Source organism: Corvus kubaryi, unplaced genomic scaffold, assembly GCF_017639235.1.
Source record: "Corvus kubaryi isolate FWS band 111438036 unplaced genomic scaffold, C.kubaryi_AGA036_p1.0 69, whole genome shotgun sequence".
Classification (NCBI taxonomy): Eukaryota; Metazoa; Chordata; class Aves; order Passeriformes; family Corvidae; genus Corvus; species Corvus kubaryi.
In genome coordinates this window covers 3,486,621-3,512,198 of record NW_024582057.1, presented here as the reverse complement: position 1 = coordinate 3,512,198, position 25,578 = coordinate 3,486,621, and the positions used below count along the sequence as shown (strand labels likewise).

At 38.5% G+C, this 25,578-nt stretch overlaps 1 protein-coding gene across 2 annotated transcripts in view; it reads left to right on the top strand.

Moving 5' to 3' along the window:
• Window positions 1-859: 859 nt before the first annotated feature.
• Window positions 860-25,578, top strand: part of DTNBP1 (dystrobrevin binding protein 1) — a 63,521-nt gene continuing 38,802 nt past the window's right edge. Inside the window, exons 1-6 of one of the 2 annotated variants that reach the window (XM_042049154.1) lie at window positions 860-966; window positions 4,242-4,292; window positions 7,219-7,269; window positions 7,957-8,017; window positions 10,590-10,722; window positions 16,913-17,045. In XM_042049154.1, coding sequence (XP_041905088.1) covers window positions 911-966; window positions 4,242-4,292; window positions 7,219-7,269; window positions 7,957-8,017; window positions 10,590-10,722; window positions 16,913-17,045 — 485 coding nt within the window. In that variant the 5' untranslated portion in view covers window positions 860-910. Of the gene's footprint in view, window positions 967-4,241; window positions 4,293-7,218; window positions 7,270-7,956; window positions 8,018-10,574; window positions 10,723-16,912; window positions 17,046-25,578 lie in introns of both variants that reach the window. The other variant, XM_042049153.1, reaches the window with a different exon arrangement.

Here is a 25,578-nt window from a genome sequence, read left to right as displayed (position 1 = left end):
AAGGTTGTCATCTTATTCCAAGATGACATATTCCAATTCCTTATTCCAAGAACCCGGCAACCCCAGGGAGACCCGGTGGTTTTGCTTTCCGTATTTTTAAGATTTTGTCACAAGGTCTGATTCCCTGAGTTCACAGGATGGGTCAGGTTGGAAGGGACCACAGTGCATCATCTGGTTCAACCTCCCTGCTAAAGCAGGGTCATCCTAGAGCACATGGCACAGGATTGCATCCAGATGCGTCTTGAGTATCTCTAAAGAGGGAGACCACGACCTCTCTGGGCAACCTGTTCCAGTGCTCGGTCACCCACACAGTCAAGTTCTTCCTCATATTCTGGTGGAACTTCCTGGGCATCAGTTTATGCCTGTTGCCTCTTGTCCTATTGCTTGGCACCATCAAGAAGAGCCTGGATACATCCTCTTGATGCCCTCCCTTCAGACCTTATGGTCCCCCTCAGCTGCCTCTTCTCAAGGCTGAAGAGGCCCACCTCCCTGAGCCTTTCCTCATAAAAGAGATGCTCCAGTCCCTTGACCAATTTTGTTTCTCTAAGGAGGTCATTCCTACACTACCATCGCTGATGTCAAAATCACTCTGGTGAGGGTCCCAACCTGCCAAGGGGCTTTAAAATAACCTCTAAAAAGCCGCAACACACACTGCTCAAGATCTATCCTTGAAACCGCCCGGGCTTTACGCAGTTCCCCCCTCGCACAAGGGGGGACGCAGAACGAGCGGCTCGGCTCCCCCCAGCAAACGCCCGCGCTCCCAACCTCGAGAGGATGCACACGGAGCCGGGAGAGGCGGAAGAGACGGGGCGGGCTGAGGGGCGGTGGCACTGAAGGCGGGAACGTAGCCGAGCCCCGCCCGCGCTCCGCCCTCCGGCGCTGGCCTTCGCAGCCAGGGAAGGCCGGGAAGATGCTGGAGACGCTGCGGGAGCGGCTGCTGAGCGTCCAGCAGGACCTCACTGCCGGGTGGGTATCGCCTACGGCACCGCGGGGCTGGCGGGGGGAGCGGGAGAGGGGCCCGCGTCGCGCAGCCCGGCCGGGCCGGGGGGGCAAAGCAGGTGACCGGGTGGCGGGGAAGGCGTGGACTGGCACAGGGAAGGAGGAAGAGGAGGAGATTGCGCAGACGGGACCCGCTGCCAGGGGTGGTCTGTCACCCGCGGTGTCCTCCTGTTTGCGGGGACAGGCTGGAAGCGCGGCTCCAGGGTCCCGTATCCCCCGTGTTCCCGCCTGGGCTGGGCGGCTGATGGCGGGCTGGCGAGCCCTGCGGTGCCGCGGGCGGCTCCGGGGAGGAGGAGGAGCCGCGGTGCCCGGGAAGCAGCTGCGGTCGGGGGAAGGAGGGAGAGAGGGGCAGACAGACCGCTGTTGTGAGAGAAGATGTGAATGGGGTCAATTAGCGCGCTTGAATTTTTTATGAAGTAACCGACCTTCAAGGTTTTATGGATCAGTGTAATCCCTTAAAGAGCGTTGCTGGGCTCCGCTTGCTGTATGGAGAAACTTGCTTTTCCTTGGAAGATGAGTTACTGTCTCTTGGGGAAAAGAAGCGCAGGATAAGCAGATGGAACAGCCCCTCGCTTGCACTAAAAAAGTAGAAAGATATTCTTCCTATGTTGCCTCACAAGGTTTATTTGGATAGGCCCCGTGTCGATCCTGTTTTTAGTACAAGCAGGTGGTCCAAGTGAGTGTCATTGGAAGTCAGCGAGTGGCTGGAGGACAAGGTCATGCCTGTGCTGCAGAGCTGTTGGCTCATGATGAGCCATGGGGGAATATCGTGTTGTAAGCAATTACTTTTAAAAACTGTGTGGTCCTTGGCGATGTTAAGGCTGCCTTATAATACCCCTATGGTAAATATTTATATATAGTGAGGAATGTCTGTGTACCCCAGAAACTTAAAATAAATAGTTCATCGTGACTTACTTGTACCAGTGTGTGATGGTCAAGAGAAATTGATAGAAGAGGCTGCCAGTCAAACAGATAAATTGCTTACATGTTATCTGTCTCATCTTTTCAGACAGCAACTGAATATTAAACTGTCTTAAAAATACAGACCAAAGCATTGCTTTATGTCTGTCTGTGGTTTTTTTTTTTTTTGTTCTCAGAGGAGTTGATATCTCAGTAGTCTAAGGCTCTTTTGAAAAGTGTGTTTTTCACATGGTGAAAGAGGACAACAGAAAGGTCATAACATGCCAGATCTGGTGATCATTTAACTCTGTGTTTCCATATATTGCTGCAGTGGAGTCAGTATGTTTCCATGTGGTCTCTATTTTGCTTTCTTCCTGGTGTTGCAATGCTTTGTCCTGAGACCAGTCCCTGATTTCATAATGTCCATCTTTGTGTTTTGGCAGCTCCATTAATGAACCCTTGTTCCAGTGTCCCGTCTTTAAGTGGTATTTTCATCTGCGGTGTAATCTTTTTTTTTTGCCATTGGGAACCTGTATCTCAGAACCACAGTGGCAGAGACTGTGGAAGGCGTCTTTTTTTTTCCCTTTAGTGTCCCCATGTAGCCAGAACACAAGTTGACCTGGTTTGCCCCCTCTTCCTTCCTAGACCATGCAACCTCATTTCTTGGCATTCAGGATTACTCTGTTCTGCACCCCACCAAAGTAATAATAGAAGTAACTTTGTGATGTTGAGATTTTAGCTTAAAATTGTAAAATTCTCAAAACACAAAGAAAGTGTTTTTGATGTCAAGTTGTGGCCAACTTGTTAACTTCACATAAATGCTTGCAAAGTAGAACAAGTTGAATTTCTCAAAATTGTGAGGGGAAAGGTTTTCCAGGGCTTTTAAGAAAATAATATCACTTCCCAAGGAATAAGGGAACATGTATGTATGTATGAAAAAGATTAAATCTGGTTTGTATGGTTTAAAAAGAGCAGTTTGGAGTTATTAGCCATTTCTGTGGCCTCGTTCTTTGCTCAGTTGTGTCTGCTGTCTATTTCTGTGTGTCCTGAGAGCAAGGTATCTAAATTTTGACTCATTTACCTGTTAGCAGGCTTTTGCAGGAGGAGGAAAAACAACCAGAATGGATGCAGAGGACTGCTGCTATTTCAGGCTGGGATGCATAATGGAGAACATGGCAGCAGAGAAGGGCAAATTGTACAGCTCCCTTCAGCAGTGGGGTTCTTTCTCCGTGTGCTGTGGTTGTTGCTACTTGGCTTAGCTGTTCTAAACAGTTCTCTGAGAGGGTGTGGAGACCTGCCTTAGCATGTCTTTTCTCAAAGTCTCAACCACCTATTTTGCTGTAGAGCTTTGAAGTTTCCTTTAGTTCCTTGAAAATATGTGGTGGTTGAGTCTGGGGGAGTGCTTTGGCTCCCCCCTTGAAGCAGCCTGAATGTCTGTATATTAGGCTGTTTCTCAGTCCCTGGGTTACTCAGGATTACAGATCTCTCTGGAGGGTATCTTTGGCTCTCAAAGCTCATTTTCATCTTGCTTGTGTCTGTGTCATTTTATTTCTTCCTAATTCTTACTGTCCTGGACAGCTGTGGCTCCAAAAGGCCTCGAGATTGAGGACAGCCATTGCCTTGGTGGTCAGGGAATAGCCAGAGGTTTTGGTTCTCATTGTACTCACTGTACTGTGTCAACTCAACTAGCATATACAGGTTGTCCGAAAAAGAGTGGAAAGAGTTGGGGGGAGGAGGGTTGTTTGGTTGTTTTGGAGGGGGTTTTTTAGCTTTTGAGGAGCAAGATACCAGTCAATTTGAAATGGACCACGTGTGAAACAAGCCTCAGATATGCTCAGTAGCAGTGCACTGTGGTGATGCTGCTAGAGATTCTGAAAGCTGGCAGAAGAAAAGTTGAGCTTGTGCTAGTTTTGTGTTGGCAGACTTGTGGCAAGTGGGTACATGTGTATGTGTGACTGTCATGCTTTTCCTTGCCACGAGAGCCTTCCTGTAAATGGTATTCCTCAGGGCTGGATTGGTTATTTCTATGCAGGTCTTTAATTCCTGTCTGCTAAGGAAACTGTATCAAGAGATGGATGACTTGTATACACAACTCCCATTAAACTTCTCATACTGAAATGCCTGATGCACTTCTACAAAAAATCTCAAGTTTTAGCAGCAGTGTCAGTGGAAGTAAATTCATATGAAGGTCTCCACAAAACTAAGTGAAATTTGAATTATTTGTGAAACAAGCTGAAACAAAATTAACTAATAGGCTGGAATTAACACATTATGTGTTCAAACAATTTTTTCTCTCTTTTTGGTGTTGTAAATGTCTAATGGATTTGTGTTTTGATTTGTAGGTTGAAGACTTTGGGCGACAAATCAAGAGATGCAAAGAAAAGCAGGCAGAGGTACTTCTGAATGTCTTAATATATAGCATTTGAAGAGGCTCATTTGAAGAAAAAAAATTTGAAGAGGCTCATATATATGAGCCAATTACAAGATCATTTGCATATAACTTTACTATTTTGACAACAGAAAAGCTTAACCAAAGCAAATGCTTTGCTTAATAGAGCCTTCATTGATAGGCCTAAGTAATTTCTAATGGCTGTCAATCGACTTATAAATTACTATTTAAATGAAATGAATATGCAGTGTTATTGTAGTACCTCATAGAAGATTCAGGTTGCAGTACACTGAAATGTAATTGCAGTCTCTGTGAATCTCATGTGCTAAAATTGTAACTCAGAGGTTTTATAGTATAAAAACAGAAATAGGAGCCTTTTTGTTGTGGAAAATATGTGTGTAATGAAATACTTCAATTATCTGTTTTAAGAAGTTTTGAGAATTGTGCTGGTTTGGGTATTTTTCTTTCATTGTTTTGTTTTTTGTATTTTTTCAGTCCTCCGCATTTTAGTTCTCTGCTCGCTCTTTCAACCTCTGTAAGCTACAGGGAAAGAATACTTGATGTCTGGAAATGGCATCTGTGAGAGTTACTTCTTCAGATCAGCTGAGATTTGCTTTAGTGTCAAGCATGTTCTTGCTAGAACACACTATGTAGACTCAAATTACTTTATACACAAGCTCAGTGCTAAAAATAAAGCATCTGAAATGAACTGTCTTAAGTTCTGAATCCTGATGTTTTGGAAGTAAATTTTTTTTTAGCAAGACCAGTTTTATTGACAAGGCATGGAGACTAAGAATGGGGGAAAGTTTGAATAAAACTATTTTAGGCAACTGCCTTCTCTGTGTGCTTCCAGTCCATAATATTTTGGTTCTTCTGGAGTACTGTAATAAATATCCATCACTTTTTAAGAAAAGCACTGGGTGAACAAATTGAAACAAGGGAATGCTGGGGTGGCTTCTCCTTTGCTGATGAAGTTCAGGGATAAACACAGCTTAGTTTGATTGTAAGGATGGGTGAGGCCATATGGATGGGAGCCAAGGAGAGGCCAGTAAGGGTGGTGTTGCAATGGGAGTTTGTCACTGACCCTCTGACCAGGGAGAGAATGATGTTTTCTCTAAACAACTTGGGGAATCCTCTTATCATTAAACCCCCTTTTTTTTGGGGGCCTATAGCTTCCAGCTGCTGGAAGGACAGCACATCAGGATGCAATCAAGAAGTGTCCTGGGAGGGTGTCAGGGATAACTTCTTGATGCCTCTTCATAACCTCTTTGGCATGCTGGAATAGCCTTAGGAAAGCCAGAGCTCACCTGGAATTGACATTTACAAGAGATGTCAAGGACAAGAAGAGCTTCTAGCCCTGCATAAAAGGGTAATAAAAGGCTGAAGGAAAACATGGGATTGGTGATGCATGGTGAATTACAGCAAATGTAGAGGCTGTTGAGTTATTTAATGCCTTTGTGGCTTCAGTGCCTTGTGCCTAGTGAAAGGGTTCAAGGAGACTGACCAGTAGTGAATGAAGATAGACTGAAGATACTCAATCCATAAAAGCCCATAGGACAATATGTGCCAAGAGGTACCTCGTGAAAATCAAGAGGTACAAATTCCTGTTTCCCTGGGAAGAAAGTATCCCCTGCAACAATCCAGACCAGGGCTGACAGGCTATCTGGGACATAGCTTTGCTAAAAAGACCCTGGGCTTCTTGGCAGACAGCAGGCTGAATGTGAGCCAGGGACGTGCCTTGCAGCAGGGAAGGCCAAGAGCTAATAGGGTGGTACAAATAAGACCCAGACAGTGGGATTGAGGAAGGTGATTGTCCCCTGAATTCAGCACACTTTAACTGCCCTGTCCAGTTTGGTCTCCAGTGTGAGAAAGGTGTTAATATTCTGGAGCAATTTAGTGGAGGGCCACCAAAATGGCCGGGGCAGGAACTCTGTGTATGAGGAAAGGCTGAGGTGGGCAGTTGTTCAGCCTGGAGAATAGGTGACTTCTGGGAGACCTAGCAGCAGCCTGTCATTACCTGTGAAGTGGTTATTGAGGAAACTGGTGTGTGGTGGGAGCACAAAAGGTGATAGGTGTAAGTTGAAACAAGAAATGGTCAGGCAGGAAAAGCTGAGAACAGCTTCCTGAGGAAGCTGCTTCAATCTCATAGCTGATCCTGATTTTAAGAGGGGATTGCAGTAGAAACTTCCTGGGATCCCTTTCCACCTTACTGGTTCTGTCACTTTTCCCTTGCCTTAAGGACAAAAAGGTTTAATTTATGGTAGTTGGGTTGGGTTTTTTTCCACTCAAGTTGTTTAGATGGTAGTGCAAACCAGTCTGTTTGGGTGATCTTCCAGGAGACTAATCTTGGATGACATCAAGATCTTCACATCCTTCGAAATGCCGCATTGTTAATTTTCTATAACTTATTATAAGATGTCTTTATAATTCAAGCTGTTATTAATGAAAGTGTATGCATGGAATAAGAGATCATGAGAGCATTAAACTGGCAAAGGTTCTTTAGCTTAGTATTTATTTTTAGTGTAGGATATATTAAGTGCAATATCTTGTATTGAGGGACATGAACTTGTGTAGTAGTCTTTTTTTCAGAATACTTCTGTGCTCTGTTTTAAATTAAAATGATTTTTGTCCTGTATCTTTGTTAACTATACTTAGAAATTATTTCATAAAACTCGTTTTTAATGGACACAGTTGAAAAGAGGTAAGAGTAGGCTATCATAAAACAACAAGGGAAAAAAGCTTTGGAATATTCTTGTAAGATACACTGTGTAATGCATTGTACACCAAAATTGGCAAAATGTTTGTCCAAGTAAGAACAGTAGGAAACATTTCTGTGCTCAGCATATCTGTCAAGTGCAACTGTGTGCACACATTTTTTATAACAGCCTTCTATTACCAATGATTTTGTATATTTGGAATTTGTTTTACAGAACTGTTCAGTGTTTGCCAGAGTTTTCTGCTGGACTGGAATTACTAAGCAGGTATGACCTTCCTGTCCTTTATTAGTGTCTGCTTCCTATATTAGATTGAGAAAAGGAGAAGAAAATCAAAGTGTTGCTAATAGGTTCTTGGATGCTCTGCAGTTAGTAGTGTGGAGTGGTTACCAAATGACTAATGTGTTTAAAGCTTGCTCAAGCCTTAAGTGCTGTCATGTTAATGAAACTGAAATTCTGGAGGAAAAGCCACATTTGAAAGATGACTTTAGTCCATGTTCTAATGCAGAGGGTTGAAGGAGGCAAGCACTGAGCCCCAGTCTGTGGTCTCATAACTTAGACATGTTTGATATCATTTCCTTCTGTCTTTTTTTTTTTTTTTTTTTTTAATTGGAAGGGGTATGCGTATGATTACAGTTCTGTTAATTTTTTTCATTTTGTTAATGAATTTGGATTCCAAGTAATGTTTAAGGCAGTGTGTTGTCTTATGAGTATTGCTGGGTCCATTTAGCTTTTAATGCCAGCTATCAGGTTAAAGAGTATGAATCACTTTTTCTTTAAAAGACATTATTTCTCACTGCATATTTGTCTTGGCAGAACAGTAAGTACTGGAAAGATTTACACAGCTTTTTAAGCTGTAATTTCTGGTAGTACCTGTAAATAAAAGTACAGTGACATCCATGAATTCCTTGGTAAGGAGAGCACAGTAAGAAAAGTAATTTATCTTTTCTTCAGATATGAAGATGCTTGGGCTGCCCTTCATAAAGGAGCCAAAGATTGTGCAAAAGCTGGAGAGGTAAGAAAAAATAATGCCATGCTTGAAATATTCTGAAGTGTGTAAATAATTTTAAACAAAAATTTTTAGTACTAGCGTACAGGGTTAATCTTGGCCCTTAGGTAAGCGCCCACACAGCCTTGTTCACTCACACAGTAATGTATGCAACAATGTAATGCTAACCTGAAATAATGCAATGTAAACAGTTGCAAGGATGATGTTGCATGTTACTGCTGTAGCTCTTTAAAAGCGGTGCGGGGTGGCTGGGAAAGTACAGAACGTATTTGGGGTTGAGGCACCTCAGTGGTTTGTGTCAGGGCAGGGCTGTTGCACTGACACTGTTCGCTGCCCACTCCTAGTGCACAAGGGACAGCAAGATTGGATTGCCCAGCTGAAAAGATTTGGGAAGTGTTTGTGTTTTCTCCTCATTTCATTCACTATTCCTGCCCTGGAAGCAAAGTGACAAGTAGTGTGGTTTATTTGTGGAATGAAAGGAAAGGAAACTTCTAGTAAGTATTACCAATGCATTACTCAGCACCAGGCTTTCAATTTCGAGCCATATTTATGGGGCAGTGTAATCTGGGTGGTCATGATTCAGAGCAGGACTGAGCTGTGGGGTTCTCTGTCCTGGCTGAAACCTTCACTTTGGCTGGGTACATACTTCCTGGCTCTCCTGTTTACTTAGGAGACTTCTCTGTATAGTTTTCCAATGGGTAAGTAACTCACTGTGTATTTATGGTAAGAAAGAAAGTCTCTTACGTTCTTCTTTCTCTTGCCTAATGGAATGGCCCTGCTTTTCCCTGCATTCTAGTGAAAACCTTCAGGCATTGGAGATGGAGTTCTCCTTGCCTGTTTGGCATGTTTTACTGCTCATAATGATCTTTTTTTTTAGCCAGTCTCTTAAATGATGTGATCACAATTTTATAATACTTGCTATAGTTCGCTTTAAAAGCTGTCATTCTAAAAGCAATGAGAGGCTTCATATATATTAATCTAATATAACCTTATTCCCACATATTATGGCTGCTTGGGAAAATGAGAACAAAAAACTTGAAAAAGACTGAAATTTTCTGTGAAATGCAGATATTTACTTCAGGCATAAGCCAGTGTATATATTGCTTATGGAGTTTTGTTTGTTACTATTTTTATAAAAGTGGAAAATAAAAACTGTGTAAGCACAGAAGATTGGCTGTACCGTAGAAGACCTACAGGTGCACTTGTCCAGCGTCCTATTTCTTCTTACTTGTGCCGTCTTACTTATAAATGTTGAATAGAGAAGGAAACTGAAAATTTCAAGCTTTAATTGCAGCCTACAGTCTTACCGTGTTAAATGGCAGATGTTAACTACCAGTTTCATGTACAAAATAGTCCTTTTAGATGATTGTCATTTCAGCTGCATTCAGTTATCTCCGGGCTGAAATGTTTGTGATGATTGTCCCCATCTTATGGTGGCTTGGTTTGGGTTTTTTGTTTGCTTTACTGTTTTACTGAGAAAAATACCATATCCCAGTTTCCAAAATAGACCTGGCTTTTTTAAAATACGACTGTTTGGTCTTCTGAAGTGTTCCATTTCTCACTGGGCTTTGGAACAAATTTCCAAAACTTGTCTGGTGAAACAGGATGTTCTTTTAACAGGGATAGATAGCTGAGGGAATTTGCAAAAGATAGAAGTTGTTCTTTAAAAAGAATGGATCTAAAGTGAGTAGAATTGTAAATTTGAGGGCGTCTTTGCTCATTGCTCAGGCTTTTTCAGTTTCTGCAAATAAAAACTATAAAAATTGAGGAATTCAGAATGCAGATACAGCCACAGGCTGTAGTTGTGTGCAAGACAAGGAGTGGGTAATGGAATTAAGAGCAGGGAAACAATAATTGAATCATGTCAATTATATGTAAGGGAAACACTTGTTACCTAAGATCTCTTGATCCTGGTGTTTTTCATAGAATCTGACCTATATAAGCAAAACTTTTAAGCAGTGTATCCTTTTCTCATTACCGTATTATGTAAGAAAAAATTAGGAAGAATGAAACAACAAAAATTGAGCTAATGTAGAAATGTGCTCATAAACACTTGGCACTACTGCAGTTTATCACAAGAGCGGAAGAGCAGTACTATTATAAAGGCAACTTTGTCATTCCTTTTACTTAATTTTCTAGACTATTTTGCACGTGCAGAGTTTTCAGTTTTGTTGTGAAGATGAAATTGGAATGGCTGGCAACATTAAACTGTTCATCTAAATATGCCTAAAATCGCAGTACTGCATTGTTGTTATTGTGCACCAGTGCAACCCTGCTGCCAAAATTTCAGGTACATCTTGTTTACAGTTAATAACATCCATAAAATACTTCCTGCATTGATTAGTATATTGAGAAATAGCTTTCTGTCATATTTTTCTTCAATGCATTTTGATAGAAATATTCCATAACACAGGGGATCTTTTGAGCATGTTGTGTATTTACTTGAGAAGTGCACAAGTGGCAGTGCTGTGGGGTTGCTGTGCTGATCTTATGCTTCCAAATGTATTAATTATAAAAATTAGTCAAGATACTCATAAACAGGTAAATAAATTTGCAATTAAAGACCTGTTTGTTGCAGCTGGTCGATAGTGAAGTTGTGATGCTTTCTGCACATTGGGAGAAGAAAAGGAACAGTCTGGTGGAACTGCAGGATCAGCTTCAGCAAATACCGGGTTTTTTAGCAGATCTGGAATGCCTCACAGCAAGCCTAGGTAAGTTCTTATAGACATAACATGCATTCAAGTTAGTACAGAGGATTAGGCTGTAGTTCAGCTGTTGTGAATGTTGTGGTTATAAAATTTAATTTTACTTTCTATGGTAAAACTGTAGTTCTTAAACAAACTGGTTTTTTTAAAAGATCAACAAGTAGCAGTGGCTGCTCTCCCAGCAGTTAAAATTTTGTATGTGTCATTATTTGAAAAAAAATAATTCTGACAGATGTTTGAACAGCTGAAAAACGCTATTCTTGAAGTCTTATTAAATTGTTAAAACCTTTGATAGTATGAACACTCATGTATATAGCTGCTTCTTTTGGAGTCTATGTAATTTTATATAATAATGTTTTAACTCATCATTTGGGGTGGGATGGGGGGAAATTTACCTGGCTAGGGACACTTTCAAGGCATAAGCCTTTGGTTTTGAGTAACTGTTGGTTCCAAAGCTAACTTCCATAGTTTGAATTAATATATGGGGTTAAGATATTCTGAAGGGATACCCAGCTTTTCTATAGGTGAATATTAATGCTGCCTTTTAAGATTAGGAAATACTTTGTGTTTGTTAGGTGGGTTGCAGTTTTTATAACTTCATCAAATATTAACCTGTTCATTTAATTTAAAGATGAAAAGGCGACTACTTTGGTGGACTAATTCTGGAACCTCTCATACAAAACTGTTGATTCACTGTTAAAACTTAAATTGGGAAAAAAATGTTGGGGACTCTGAGTCTCTGAAAATCTCTACCATAGCTGAGCCTTGAAAGGGGGATGCAGCATTTGACAAGCAGTAACCCTGTCTGTCCACAGCACGTCTCTTGATGTTTCCATGGAAATCTATACAAGGTGCATCAAATTAAAGCTTAAAAAACCTGCTGTCTGCATATGGATTTTAAGTAGCTAAGTTCCCCAGGGACCGTGACTGCACTCTGCTTTCTTTCTGCTGCTGGGAAGCATGCAGAAATTCCTCATGTAATTGCAGCTCTGTTTTTTTGTGGGGTGGGCTGGATTTACATGCTGATGTGATGTGAAGAAAAGGAGGGTTCTTTTCTGTCTTCAGAGGCTAATTTCTCATTCTGCTATGGTCAGTGGACATGCACAAATCAGCTTTTGTTCCTAGGTAGGCCGGTAATAACTTTGCTATTTATTCTGAACCAAGGAATGTATTCCAGCTTTTATTACAATTTTCTTATATCATTTTGTTTAATAAGGCTTTATCATCTGTGCTAACCATTTAATATTGGCTTTTTGAAAAAAAAAATTCTAAGGAAATAAAAATTTATATAATGTTTTATTAAAATACTGGTTTTAATATCATTGTACAGTCCACTGATAGCCCAAAGATAAACAATATAATAGAAAGCTAATGGAATTGCCTTTATTGCTCATAACGGCGAATGCTGTAAATCCTGATGAATTTGGGCTTCCTTCTGATTCCTAATACAGCTTTATGAACTAGAATTAATCTCACTCTGATTGTAGAGTTTCTTGGAGAGGTATATCTCTAGATATTTCTGATACTGCAAAAGTAGGATTTAAGGAAGCATTCAGCAGCCTGCTCAGGGAAGCTAATGAATTTTGAAGTATACTGCTAGGGCTGTGAGATTTGAACCAAACCTTCTAGCTTTACCTTTTGTGTCAGATTTTATCTGTTTTATTGTTTATCTGGAGTTTCTTATTAGCTCCTCCTAGCAACAGAAATTTACTGCAATATTCTACTCAGTGTTTCTAGTTTCTGTAACTCTTAACTAACTGCTTCGTATAAATGTAAACTGTATTCAGTTTTCCAAGAGATGACTATTACTCTGACTGTAAATTTTCAATATGAGTGAAACATTCTGTAAAAAAAAAAAGTGGAAATAGAATTGCAAAGTGCTGGGTTATGCATCCAAGATGTAATTTGTCTAACCTTCATCATTTCAACAAAATAATGGTTCTGTCTTGTGACATGATATGTTTCTAATAAATGTATTCATGCTTTCATTTTCAAAGTAGATAGAGGAGCCTGGCTGCTTTTGGTAAAAGAAATTTCAGATAATGGAAATGAACCTTTTTAGTGACCTACTTAAAATTGGTATGACTCATGTACAGATTCTTCAGCTTTTGCTCTGTATTACAAGACACATTTTTATTAGCAATTATAAAGTTCTTTAGCTTAGATATTCATATTATCAGTCATTCCTCACTTGAAGTAAAAAGTCTGTGTCTTCATTTGATAAAATTATTGTATTATGCAACGTCTTGTAGCTGCTATTGAGAACTTTGAAGAAAAAATTACTCTCATGTAAAAGTGAAAAGGACAGTTACTGCCCTTTCAAAGTGCAAAATTGGAATCGTCACTTAAGGCAGTTTTTATTTGAGATGTTGTAGAAAATACCTGCTCACCGATATCTGACATACCTATCTTAATATGAAATACGTTTTATGTTTGAGCAGTGGCATTTTGCTCAAACATCTGTTTTGATTTCAGCAAATCAATCCACACAAACATTGATTCAAATCCAGTTTTTCTCCTTTCTTTTTTTTTTATGAAGATCAGATGTTAAGCATTAACTGGATACTAGTTTCGGAAAGACTGGTCTTGTACATAAGTGACAGATCCAACATAGGTTGGAAATATTTTACTGGTGGGACTGGGAAGAATATAAGGCTGGGGGTGTATTTGTGGAGATAAAAGCCTTTGCCTCTTAGTCTTTAGGGGGTTTTTTTGAAGTATGGGCTAGATGGGTGTGAAAATCCATTGGAGAAGCAGGACCTTTTGCACTGCTTAGAAGAAGTATCCTTGTTTATAATCTTGAGCAGAAAGTCAGTCTTTTTTATTTCAGATTGTGTATCGAGTATGAAAGTTGCCATTCTCTAGCTTTGCAAAATTCAGTCTAATTTTTTCAGAATTTGCATTTATCGTTTACTGAGAAAATTCCGGAAAATATTGGGAAGATTTACATAAAACCAGGGAATTCAAATAGTATAGTGTAAAGATAGCTGTGTTCAACAGGGAATTTCTCCTTAGGCTCCAGGGCACAACAGTTCAGCAGAGAGGTAGAGATAAATATGTATAAAAGGCATACATTTGGTGCTGTAAACTTGGAGATGTCTGAGGATTAAATACACAAGGAAAAGGATCCTAGGGTACTTGCAATGTAGCTGCAGCAACGAAGCTGCTTTAACTTCATGTAAGTGGTATAATACTAGCTGGGTTTAAGATCTTTTCTGTAAAAACAGATAAAAATTGAGCACTAGTAGAACTGTAATTATATAAAGTTCTTTCCTTTTTTTGTGGCAGTTAAATTGAACTCTTTCTGTTCATATATGTCTTTCACTGCTCATTTTAAGCTTTTAGTAATATCTGCCCCTGTGTGGCCTAGAGGTAGAGGGAACATCTTTGATGTAATTGCTTCCATCCTTTCTGCTTTTTACCTTTTAGTCAGGAAATAAATGAGCTTTGTAGAAATGTCTTTAATACTCCTGCATGGTTTCTGTTGTTTGAGTGGCTGGGACAGTGCAGGAAAGATACATCTAAAGTTAGTGGAAACCTGTTTTCTGACATACAGCTGTGATTTAGCTATTCTAACAAATTTTGTACTCATACAGAACTACAGATAACGTAGGTTTCAGTTAGAAAAATTAGTGGTAAGTTTAAATTAGGTACACTTTAGAAAGAAAGTGTTTCAGGTAAAAAAATTTGAAGTTGTTGTGTTCTCAGTAAGTACTTTAATATCTAATAGCTGGTAAACTAAGAAAAACAGTGTGTGCTGATGGAAGAGAATTCAATGTAATGTCATCTGACCAAACTTGAAACATACTTTAGAAGAATTAAAACTAAAAGCTTCAAATAATGTTGTTACACTTGTGGTAATGTAAGAAATACAGGCTATAATTGGAGTGATGTGACCTAAAGAACAAGTTATTTTTTCCAGCTATCTAATAAAAAATACTATTTCTACCAAGTGTGGCATATTGCTATGCATGAAAATTCTTAATCTAGAGGTAAATATGTTTTTTAAAATGTGAAAAAGATTTAGAGGAGATGGGGTTTTTTACAGCCTAAGTTTCAAATCAATTAAATCTGTGGGTTTGTTTGGTATTGCCTTTGTATGCACAGTCCATATATTCTCTTTTGGGTAAGAGAGATGTTAATTCTCAGCTGAAGCTGGTGCTACTGCACCAGAGCTTGTCTTCAAACTCTTATTGTGAAATGCAATTTTTCTTTCACTTCAGAAAGGAAAAAAACTTCTGAAACCTGTGTTGCAGTAAAGCAGGATTGTTGCCTCCTGGTGAGATCTTTAGTGTCCATTCCTGTTCTTCAGGAGCACGGTGTTTTCTGCAATTCCCACTAGAGGCTGCTCAAATGCTAGTGCTAGGAATCAGTTGCTCTCTAGAATTCACTTTTCTTTATCTTCTTTATTTTCCTGTCCTTTGTTGTTGTCTTTTAATATTATTTCAATAGCAAATACAGCAAAGCAGGTGGTAGGTTTTCTAAGTGGAAAAAACAGTGGTTGATAGGTACCTTACAAAATTGTCTTCAGCCCTGCTGTGTTGGAGAATTTTGCAGATTAATAAGGGAGCAATCATTCTGAAAAGCAAGTTAGCACAATATAAGTATTTGGATTTTAATACACTCAGAGAAGTCCATTTCTTAAGCAGAAAGGGCCTGCCAATTATAATTGTAACCATGATACTACACTTTGAATGCATCAGGATTTTGTGAGAGAAAATTGAGTATGTGGTAAACAATGAATGTTCCACATCACAAGATGTAGAACTGAAAACATTTTTTTCCTCTCAGACTTGTTTCTGCATTAATTGTCAACTGCATTTCTTTATTTTTTTTGCCAGTCCCTCCCCTGTCCCCTCAGTGATCTGTATACAGGCAAATAATTAAGGGAAATATTTGCTGATTATATGATTCATGTTTCCCTTTCTTACTGTTGTGGATCTGACTTGTTAGAGACTAAAAAAATCGTGTTAAGTAAGGTGAATATATGAATATTTACCCTAGGAAATTTGCTTATGAAGTCTTAACTTTTGCTTTTTTAGGGGAACCTTTTTAGGATGGCTATTTATAATGGAGCAATGGCTAAGGAAGTTGAAATTATGTGTAGTCCAAGATAGACTTCAAGTAGAATGGCCAATCCAGAATGGAAGATTTGACTGATGCCTTCAGCTTACTGTTTCCTTCTTTTGAGCATTCAAAATACATTAACTTTGGCTGCTATTTGTTTGTAAAAATGTGAATTATTCTTGCACCTGCAATTTACTTTCTCTCTGGTATAGGAGAAATCCTGGCAAAAAGACAAATAATAGTCCTGTAATTTACACAGTTCCATCCCAGAGTGACTAGCTGGCCAGGGTTTGGGAAGATAGTTTTTCCACTGTGGAATCCTGAGGAGAGAAATTAAATTTAGCACTAATCATTGTCAGGGAGAGTAATCCTTTGATACAAGATTCACATGGGTTAATTCAGATGGGGAGGGACCTCAGGAGTTTCTGCTCAAAGCAGTGTGAGCTATGAGATGAGATCAGTTTTCTCAAGACTTGTCATAGACAAGATCTATTTGAAGTTGAGACTGAGCAATTATGTTTAAAGGTGAGATCTAGAGATGTGTTTGTAAAATAGGTAGATTTAATCGTAAAATTTACGTGTATGTAAAATAGGTAAATCTCTATATTTAGCTATCAGTAAAGGGTCTGTCTTCAGAGACATAAATACATATTTACTTATATTACCATGAGACCATGTGAAAGTTAAAATTCTTCCCGTATGCTTTACTTTTGCTTCATTTGAATAAATGAAGATTTGACTTGGCTTTGGTCAGCACGGCTTTATTCCTTGGACTGGTACTGTGTAGGAAGGGCTAAATTGACAGTCTGCTCAAGAAGGAAAAGTATGAGTCCTGCATGCTTCTCTTCCTCAAATATAGACCACAAACCTATGAGACCACGATGCTGGGGCAAATAGAGTGGTTCAGCATCTTACCACAAGGGAACCTCAGGTAGATCTCCCTTCAACGTGGCTCTGCTGCCACTCTTTACTGTGGGATTTGGGCTGAGATTTGTTTATCTTTTGGAGCCATTTATATGTGTGTAGTTATTACCATGTTAATTATTTACCTTTACTAAATCCTGCTTCTGTTCAGGTGAGTTGTCTGTCTGTTGATGCAATTTGATATTCATACAAATATTTCTTATAGCCCAGCTAGAGGCGAACTTTGAGGAAATGGAGAATCATCTGCTGTGTCTTGAGGAACTATGTGAGCAGTGTGAATTGGAAAGATACAAATGTATGCAGACATTACAGCTGGAAAACTACAAGAAAACAAAAAGGTAAATAGAACAATTGTTACAAATAGAAATTAGCATATAGTATAAACCTTTTGTAATCCCCCCTCCCCCCGCCCCCATATAGAGTATAATCCCTTCTATTTTAATCTTTTAAAGAAACAATAGTCAGGACATTGCAAATTTGTAGTTGATTCATTGAATGTCTTAGTGATGAATAAAGAGTACGTGTGTTTGGAAAATTATCACTACGTTGTTGTTAAGATGAAGTCATGTTTATTATTCTCTGCAAAGAATTGGAATAAGGGCTGTTGTTAATAAGCACAGATGAATTGATGTTTCTTTTAATCCCTTGCCCTGGTTTATGGATTTCTTTTTTTTTTCTCCCACGTACCTGACAGTTTAGGAACTGAATTTTCCTCTATCTTCCTTTCAGTTCCATCATATCATATCATATCATATCAGTGCCTTTCACTCTGTATGAAAGGTATTAATCTCCTGCCATTCTCTTACTTGGAAAACCAGGGAATTAATTCTTGGAATCGAAGTTCAACTTACAGCAGTATGTGTGAAAATTCTGAACTTTGAACTCGTGAGCTTCAGGTTTACCTAAAAGATAAAGTAGCAAGAGAAAAATATTAAATGCTTAAATGACTTAAACTGTTGAGTTGCTTGATTTTTATTACTGCCAGTGCCAAAAATAGCCTAATATAAGGAGATAAGAAAAGCAGTACTACATTCATTATATAAATTAGGAAATGAGTTGAATTGAGCAGTTTGTAAAAGACAGTGTCTGACAGCCTGTTAGGGAGGGGTGGGTAGATGTGGGTGTTGACTGACATGGGGATAACCAGGTTACTTGATCTGTCCAGGCAGGAGTCCTACTGTTAGCCAGGGGAAGCACCCTGGCACCCTCCTTGGTTGTGGAAGCAAGTTTGATACATGTGGTAAGGGCAGAACAACTGGTTTGTTTCACAGTTCTGATGAGGATGTAGTGATCAAGAGCAGGACTGTGCCAGACAGCACTGGCCACATTTTGCTTAGCTTATCTGTGTTCTTTTTCTTGACCTTTCTTGCCATTTTTGTAGCTCTTTCTATTTTTATGTGTTCTTTTAAATCCCAGTCTTTTCCCAAAAGACCTATTCACCCCTGATTACTTTTTCACTATTGGTCCTCATGTATTATCTAGGGAATCTTAGCCTTCTATGGTGTTACAGATCCAGTTACTGAAGGAGTGCTGGTGTTGTAGGTTCTGCCTCCAATACCTTACAGCTTCCCCTTCAGCTTTCTGTGAAATTTGGCTGTTTCTCACCTAACTCCCCTTTAAACACCTGTAAAATCCAATCATCCCTAGTGGTGCTGTCTGTGGCTTTTGTCAGTATCTTATTATGTTATCTGTCACATCTGGCAATTCCTCATGTCATGTCCCTTTAGTTTTTCACATTCTGTTCAGTTGTCTTAACCTCAGGACAGGGCCTCAGCAGTAGTCTGTAATATTCCTGCAGCCTGGATTTTCTCTTTCCCAGGTCAGGGCAATTCCATATTCTCTCTCCAGGAAGAGTCAACAGCAGACAGTATGGCTGAATATTCACTTGTTCAGACCTACTTGAGTAATCTAAATATTTAAGGATAATAATTCCAAAATTCTAAATATGTGCTATTGAACCAAATAACACGAATTTAAAATGTGTATAAAGCAACAGATTTGGTCCCAAATAATAATCTTTCTACAGTTTTCTGAGTGGATTTTGTTCTCTCTGCCATCCTTGCTCCTTTCCCATAGCCTCTGCTTTCAACATCAAAATAAAGTGTTAAACCATTGCCTGCTCTGCTTAGTAGTATCTAATCAGTTTTATAAATAGAATGCTAAGCAAGCTACTTAGTGTAATTATAAGCTGATTACATTTGGTCAGAGCTAGCAAAACAGGAAGAATACAGGTAATTTCTGGTTGATCATTACCACTGTATTTATTTAGGTAAGAAATTAAGTGCTAGCTCAATTACAGGAAGGACACTTGCCACTGTAGGTACTTGAAGAGTGAGCAGCTGGTTAACTTGACGTGAGTGTGATTTGTGGTGTATGCTTGGAACTCGTGTCCTGTCTTCCTCTCTTTAGTGCTTGGGGTTTTTACTGTGATACCAGCTGAAAGAATCAAGGGGGGCAGGGTTCAGGAGTCTATGCTCTCTCTTTAGCACAAAAATTATTTTCAGGGACTGAATGGTTTTGTGTTTGAAAAAAAAAAAGTATTTCATGTATTTTGACAATATAGGAATGAAAACTGAGATGAATATGAACTCTAGAAACTCTGGTTATTTTAAGCTCGTAACAAAACGTAATGTTGTTATAAAGTCACTGTAGAGCTTAGGCTAGAGGCTCATGTATTTCAAATCTTTTGAAAAAATCCTATATGAAAGACTTAGAAGAAGGTGCTTTAGGTCAACATTAAACCTCTGAAATGCAGCTTATGGTAACTGTGGGAACTTATTTTAATAAGTAAGTCTCCCTATTAAATAGAGCAACTTTATTTCAGTTCAAACAGATCAATTTTTTTCCCTTTTGTCATTGTGTTGAGTACTAATTTCAAAGTAGGTTCATCAATCCAGGATCTTTCCCAAGTTATTTAAAAGCCTGGTGTTTGGGGGGCCTGGGTTTTTTTTGTGAGCTTATCTCTGGAATTTTAGTATTTTCTTTTTTGTGTTTAAATCCATTGATCAGGGTACCAGTACTGTTGTATGAAGTCTAGATTCTACCCTTGTTTTCTCTAGTTAGTCTGTCTGCAATTTTGGATGTATGTTAGGATTATCAAACCATGTCATTTTGTTTCCTGTCTTTTTTCATTCAAGCACAGTTCTTCTTCCCTTTCCTTCATTCTCCTACTGAGGATATTCTGATTGCAGAAAACCTTCTGTATCTCTTTAGTCTCATGTGGCAATTCTTGCTTCCCCAAGTGCACAGTGTCCTTTAGGAAGCACTGTCAGGAGCTCACTTTTGTGTCGTCTTTTTATGTGCCCTGAGTGGCGGCCTTGTGGTGTAAGATAAAATGTTTCTGACCTGAAGCTACACTTCCTATGAAGCTCTTGGTACCATTTGTGTCCATTTCAGAGAGATCACCATGTTTTGAAAAACAGAAACCTCTAATTATTTTGGCAATTAAAAGGAGCTGCCCAACTATAGCATTTTGTAGGAATACATTGGGAATAGCAGAATCCTTGTCATTGGAAATGAGTGAATAGATTTTACTGTGTGTTATTTGAGTTGAAACATAATTGTCTGAATGTTAATTTTTTAAGGACATCTTGTTTAAGACCCCTCTTTATTTTTCAGTATTTGTCAGCTTTGAGAACAGACATAGAAGGAAAATAAATGTAAAAATCTGAAATTCAAACCTTAGTGGGACTATTGTTTTTCCTTTTTGATGAGATTTAAACAAATGCTTTATTTGAAGAGAAAATGAGTCTTTAAATGTGTATTTATTCCTAATTTTTGTATTTTAGAGGTTTATTTGTGGTCAAATAATGTGTAACCCCATGCTTTCCTAATTAGTGCAGTGAGTGAGGAGTTGGACAGGTTGTCATAGTTTTTGTTGGATGCATTGTCATACCATGGTGGCGCTTCAGTGCTTCTGGGGGAGAAGAATGTTTGATTTACTTTCTCATTCAAAAGAGTATAAAATTTATGGCAATAGCATTGCGTAGATCAGAGACGTGTGTAAGAACATGTCTTAGTTACTGTTGTTTTCTTCTATAGACTTTATTCCTCTTTTTAATTGCTTTGGGAACAAAAGGAACAGTAAGGGTTGTTTGGATGTAGATACGGTGGCTTATCTTAGCCCTGACCAACACAAACATTTGAAGAGTAAATTAAAAAAAACTTTCCATATCTGTAGCTCTTGTTTAGATCCCACAGCATTCCTCAAGTGGCAGGCTAGAGCAGTACTCTGTACTGTACAGCATCCTCAGTGATGATTCCCTCCCACCTGGCAGTGATACATTTAAATTTTACCTTCATAACCCTTTCAAACTTTACATGTAATTTTTAAACTTAATTTTTTATATGTAAAAAGTGTATATGCACCTTTGTTGCAGATGTTTCAAACAAGTATGTTTTTCTTTCTAACATTAAGTGTACTGTGAATTATTTCTGGGATCTCAGCTACATGTTTCATAGTTCTCATCAAAATTTTCGTCAGTGTAAATTTTCATCAGTGTAAATTTTCATGCCATACTCTTTTTGATCAGTCTCTTAGTGGTATAGATTTGGAGCTGCTACACCTCCATGTAACTGGGTACCTAAATAAACATTTTTGCAAGATTGGATGCAGAACTTTTATTATATTCAGGGCAGTTTCCATGGTAGATGTGCAGTGGATGACTGGCTTTGAGTTTTCATGAGGCACTGTATAAGTTTCTGCACTTGTGCTGCAAAGATGTTTTCTATCCTTTTTCATGAGTTTGCATACAGCACAATGAGCAGCAAGTGTTTTCATGGTGATAACTGGCTGGAATTAATTTTATGGCCATCAGTTGTTGCACTTCTTTGGGCAGACACGCGGAATGACAATTCTTATTGATCCTGAAGAGACTTGCACAAGCTTTGGAGGAGTTTCATGGACAATTTTGCTTCACTTTTTTTGTAGTTTGAAGGCTCTGAACTTTCTTTTGTTTGCAAGAACTCTTGCATTACAGTAGTCTGCATACGCCAAACCCAAAGGAGTGTGCTGCTTCATTATTAGTGAATTTTACTCCAGTCAGTGCTCCCAGTATTTGGAAACATCGGGCAAGGCTGAACACACAGCAGATTTGAAGATTGCGGGGGTTTTGGCAGTTTTTTCTCTTATTTGCAAAGTGTGAATGTGCACTATATGTCACTTTTAAGTTGATTTAATTTTGCCCTTTCTCTGATGATTTTTGCTTGATACAGGGACACAATGACATTGTTACAAAGAGATTTGATGCTTACCTTCTCCTTATAGTCTTTGTTTTCTTTTTAATAGGCAAATAAAATATATTTTTCTTTGGCTTTTGTGACCTGTAATAAAAGACTGAATGTTTGTGTTGGATCCTCTGTATCCTGCAGCACCTTTTAATAATATTACCTAGAAAATGTTAAAACATTATGGCAATCCTGCATAATTTATCTCTACCTTTACGTGATGCTTGTTAGTGGGCATAATCTGCAAATCCTGTCAAGCTGTTAATACCAGGCATTCTTTGTCCAGACTTACTGTACCAATAATAGGAACAGATGGTTCAGGGCTGCCTTAATCATCATTTTGTACCCTCCCTCACCTCAAAAATGCATTATTTATATATGTAATTAATTCATTGTGGCTAGTGGCAGAAGAACAGGGCTTAGGTGCTTGTCATTACCACACTAAAATTCATTCTCTGTGCTGTGCCTCCTGATAAATTCTGTGTTTCTTTGCTATGAATTATTTCCTGAGACCTTTCATAATTCCTTTCCACTTGCATTTAAAGCAAATTCTTTTAAAAGTAGCTTAAAAAAAAGAAAGTATTAAATGCATTCATTGGCAACTCTTCTGTGAGGGAGATTTTGCATTCCTACATCAAAGGGATATGTTGAGGGTGCCTGAAGAAGATACAAGTTGTAACTTCTCTCTGGCACAATTGCATTTGTGCTGCATGGAACCACATTCAGAATTTTAGATGAAGATTGCACATGGAGTCACAAGCTCTTTGTACGTACTTGTTTCTATGAATTAGGGTTGTACTGTATGTCACTTACTGAATAAAGCTTGGCCAGTTTTTAAATACTGTCATTCTTCTTCTTTTTAACGCTTTTGGGGAAATTGATGAACAAGTTAAATGAAGGTCTGCAGTTTCTTGTGTGGCTGTTTACCAAAAACAGGTTTGCAGGAATTCCATTTTTTTCTCGAAGATATTGGTGGAGTTGATGGTGGAGGTGGCCTTTGGTGGTGGAATTGTTTGTACCTTCTCTTCAACTTCTCTTACATTCTTTGTAGTTTCTCAAATTGTAGCTTCTCTTAATTTTCTGTTCTCAAAAGTCAGCTTTAAACTTTGGTTCCTAAAATTTTCATTGTATGATAAAAACAAACTGTATTGATACATGTAGGTTTTAGTGATCCAATGACATTGCATACTAAGATAAAAGTTTTAAAAAAAAGAAATTTAAAAACTGTCCCTTTTTTTGGATAACAACAGGATGAAAGCAAAAGCATAAAAACTGTCCTGTGCAAAATCTTACATCTGAAGGCATCAGCTTTTAGAAGGAGCTAAGCATTTATTCCACATTTAACATTCCATTTTGGAATGGTTCCAGTGGTAAATGGTCTGTGTCAGTCTCTTAGCAGAGGGCAACACTTGTTTTAATGATTTCACTTCTACCATTTTCTTACAGTTTTAATGCCATCTCCCTCATGTTTACTGTCCTTTTGAATGATAGTGCCTGGAAGATGACTCCTAGTGTTCTTAATGAAGATAACTATTTGTTTCATTTTTCAAAACATCTTAAGAGTAATGCTTTCACTGTACCCTGAAACTGCTGAATATATTAGGGTAGTATTTGGTTTTGGTTGTATTTATTAACTTGATTGCCAGTTAATGTCGTTTCTGTTAAAAAAATTCGCTGTTCCATCTGCTGGACTGAAGTTAATGTAGAAGTTTTTCTGGAAAACAGACTTCAGCTACTTCTGTATCTGCATGAGTATGGAAGCAAAAAAATCTCCATTGCAATTTTATTTAAATGCCTTAGTTCTCTGTTCTTCTCTTTCAGTGGATAAAATGTCACTTTTCATGATGAAGAATGCTGACCTCTCTTCAGTGTTTATTCAAATGAATAGAAACCCTGGCCTGCTGCTCAATTCTAACAGTAGTTTAGTAATAGTGTTAGTTTTTACTGATTTTTCAGTACTTAAAGGCTTTTCATTGCTTCAGCCTCAAGTGTATTTCAAAGTAGTAGTTGGCCTAAGTATCTCAAAGGGGTGCTCAACCGATCTCAGGGATGGGGAAAACAGTTTTGTGTCGGGATTGACAAAAGTGATAATCCTAAGTACAAAAAAAAAGGACTTGAATTATTTCTGTGCACTGTGCTAGTGACACAGGTTTTGAGTTCTCAGTTTTTTGGCTTTTACTTCTGATGACATCCAGAGGAAAGTCCCAGAGGAGACTTTCTGGTGGCTTTCTAGCTTACTAAAGCTTGAGTCAGGCTGTGGAAGGATTCTTTTTTCTTTTTAATATATAATTTTGAAAACTTAGCTGTACCAGACATAGCAGAGGAAATGCAGCATTTCTCACTTTTTGGGTTGGATCTTGTTAGGTGCCATAAATATTTTTAGATTAATTTGCTGATAAGCATCTATACTTTCTTCAAATGTATTTTTTGGTAAATAGTATTTACAACCCAGCATTTATTAACACATATTATTGTAAAATCTTTTAAATTTAATCCTCAATTTTTACTATTCATATGCTGTCTTGATACTGTCTTTTGTTTATATATGAGTCTAGTAGTTGGAATTTACTGACTGTTACTTTTAGAGCTAGTGTTAAAAAATTGTTCCTGACATTCATTTATGACTTTTTTTGCTTTCTTATCTGCCTATTCTTTTCTTGAGGATAAATACGAAATGGTCAATTCTGACTGCTGACGTCTTTGTAAAGAATGTGGTGTTTCTGTAGTCTCCTAGATATTTAACTAAATTCCATGATGTTTAGTTACACTTAGGAAATTGATCTTAGTGTTACAGCCCTTTGCAAGATACTGTAGAACCTGAGATTTTTTTTCTTACTGTTGCTAAAGAAATCAAATTCCATTTGATATCAGTAACTTAGAGCAGGACAGTTTTGCCTCCTGGTCCTCCCATATTATTCTTTCTGGATTTATTTTTGTTTGTCAGTGATACCAGTGCAATCTTCCTAGTGTCCATCTCATCTGCTCAGTGACTAAAGCAGGGTTAATCCAACAATGCAATGAAAAGCCTGAGGGGAATGGGAAAGTCCTTGGGAATTTGTATCTGCCTTCTAAGTAGATTGTAATTCTAACTGGTCATGTCAGTTACTCTGTGGGACAAGTCATATAGTGTAGGTCGTTTGTTTCACCTGTTGTCTCCATAATTATATCTTCTCACCACAAACCCTGAATCTCAACTTTTCTGTAAATGAAGAAGTTGAGACCACAGACAGTGTCGTCCTTAGAACATTCCAGGTAACTTAAAAACTGGTAACTGTGTTTGACTCGTATAGAATTTTACAGACCAATTAAGTCGTCGTCCCCGGCCCCCCCCCCCATTTTATGAAAACAAGCAACTGGAAAGGCAGGGATTAACATTATTGCCTCTATGTGTGGCCAGATAGTTTTCATGGATATCACTTGGGTGATCCTGTACAGCCTCTTGCATCTCAGGAAAGAAGGTGGGATTCGTAAACTGCTCTGCATGCAGAATGAGATTACTTTTGAAGTGTCTCCATGCCTTTATAGCCTGGTTATATTAGACTGTAGCCTGTTATTTTAGCCTTTTTTTCTTGCTCAGAGATGCTGAACTTCATCTTTCACTGAAAAGAGCTATTTATATTGTAATATGCCTCTTAATTCAGTCCT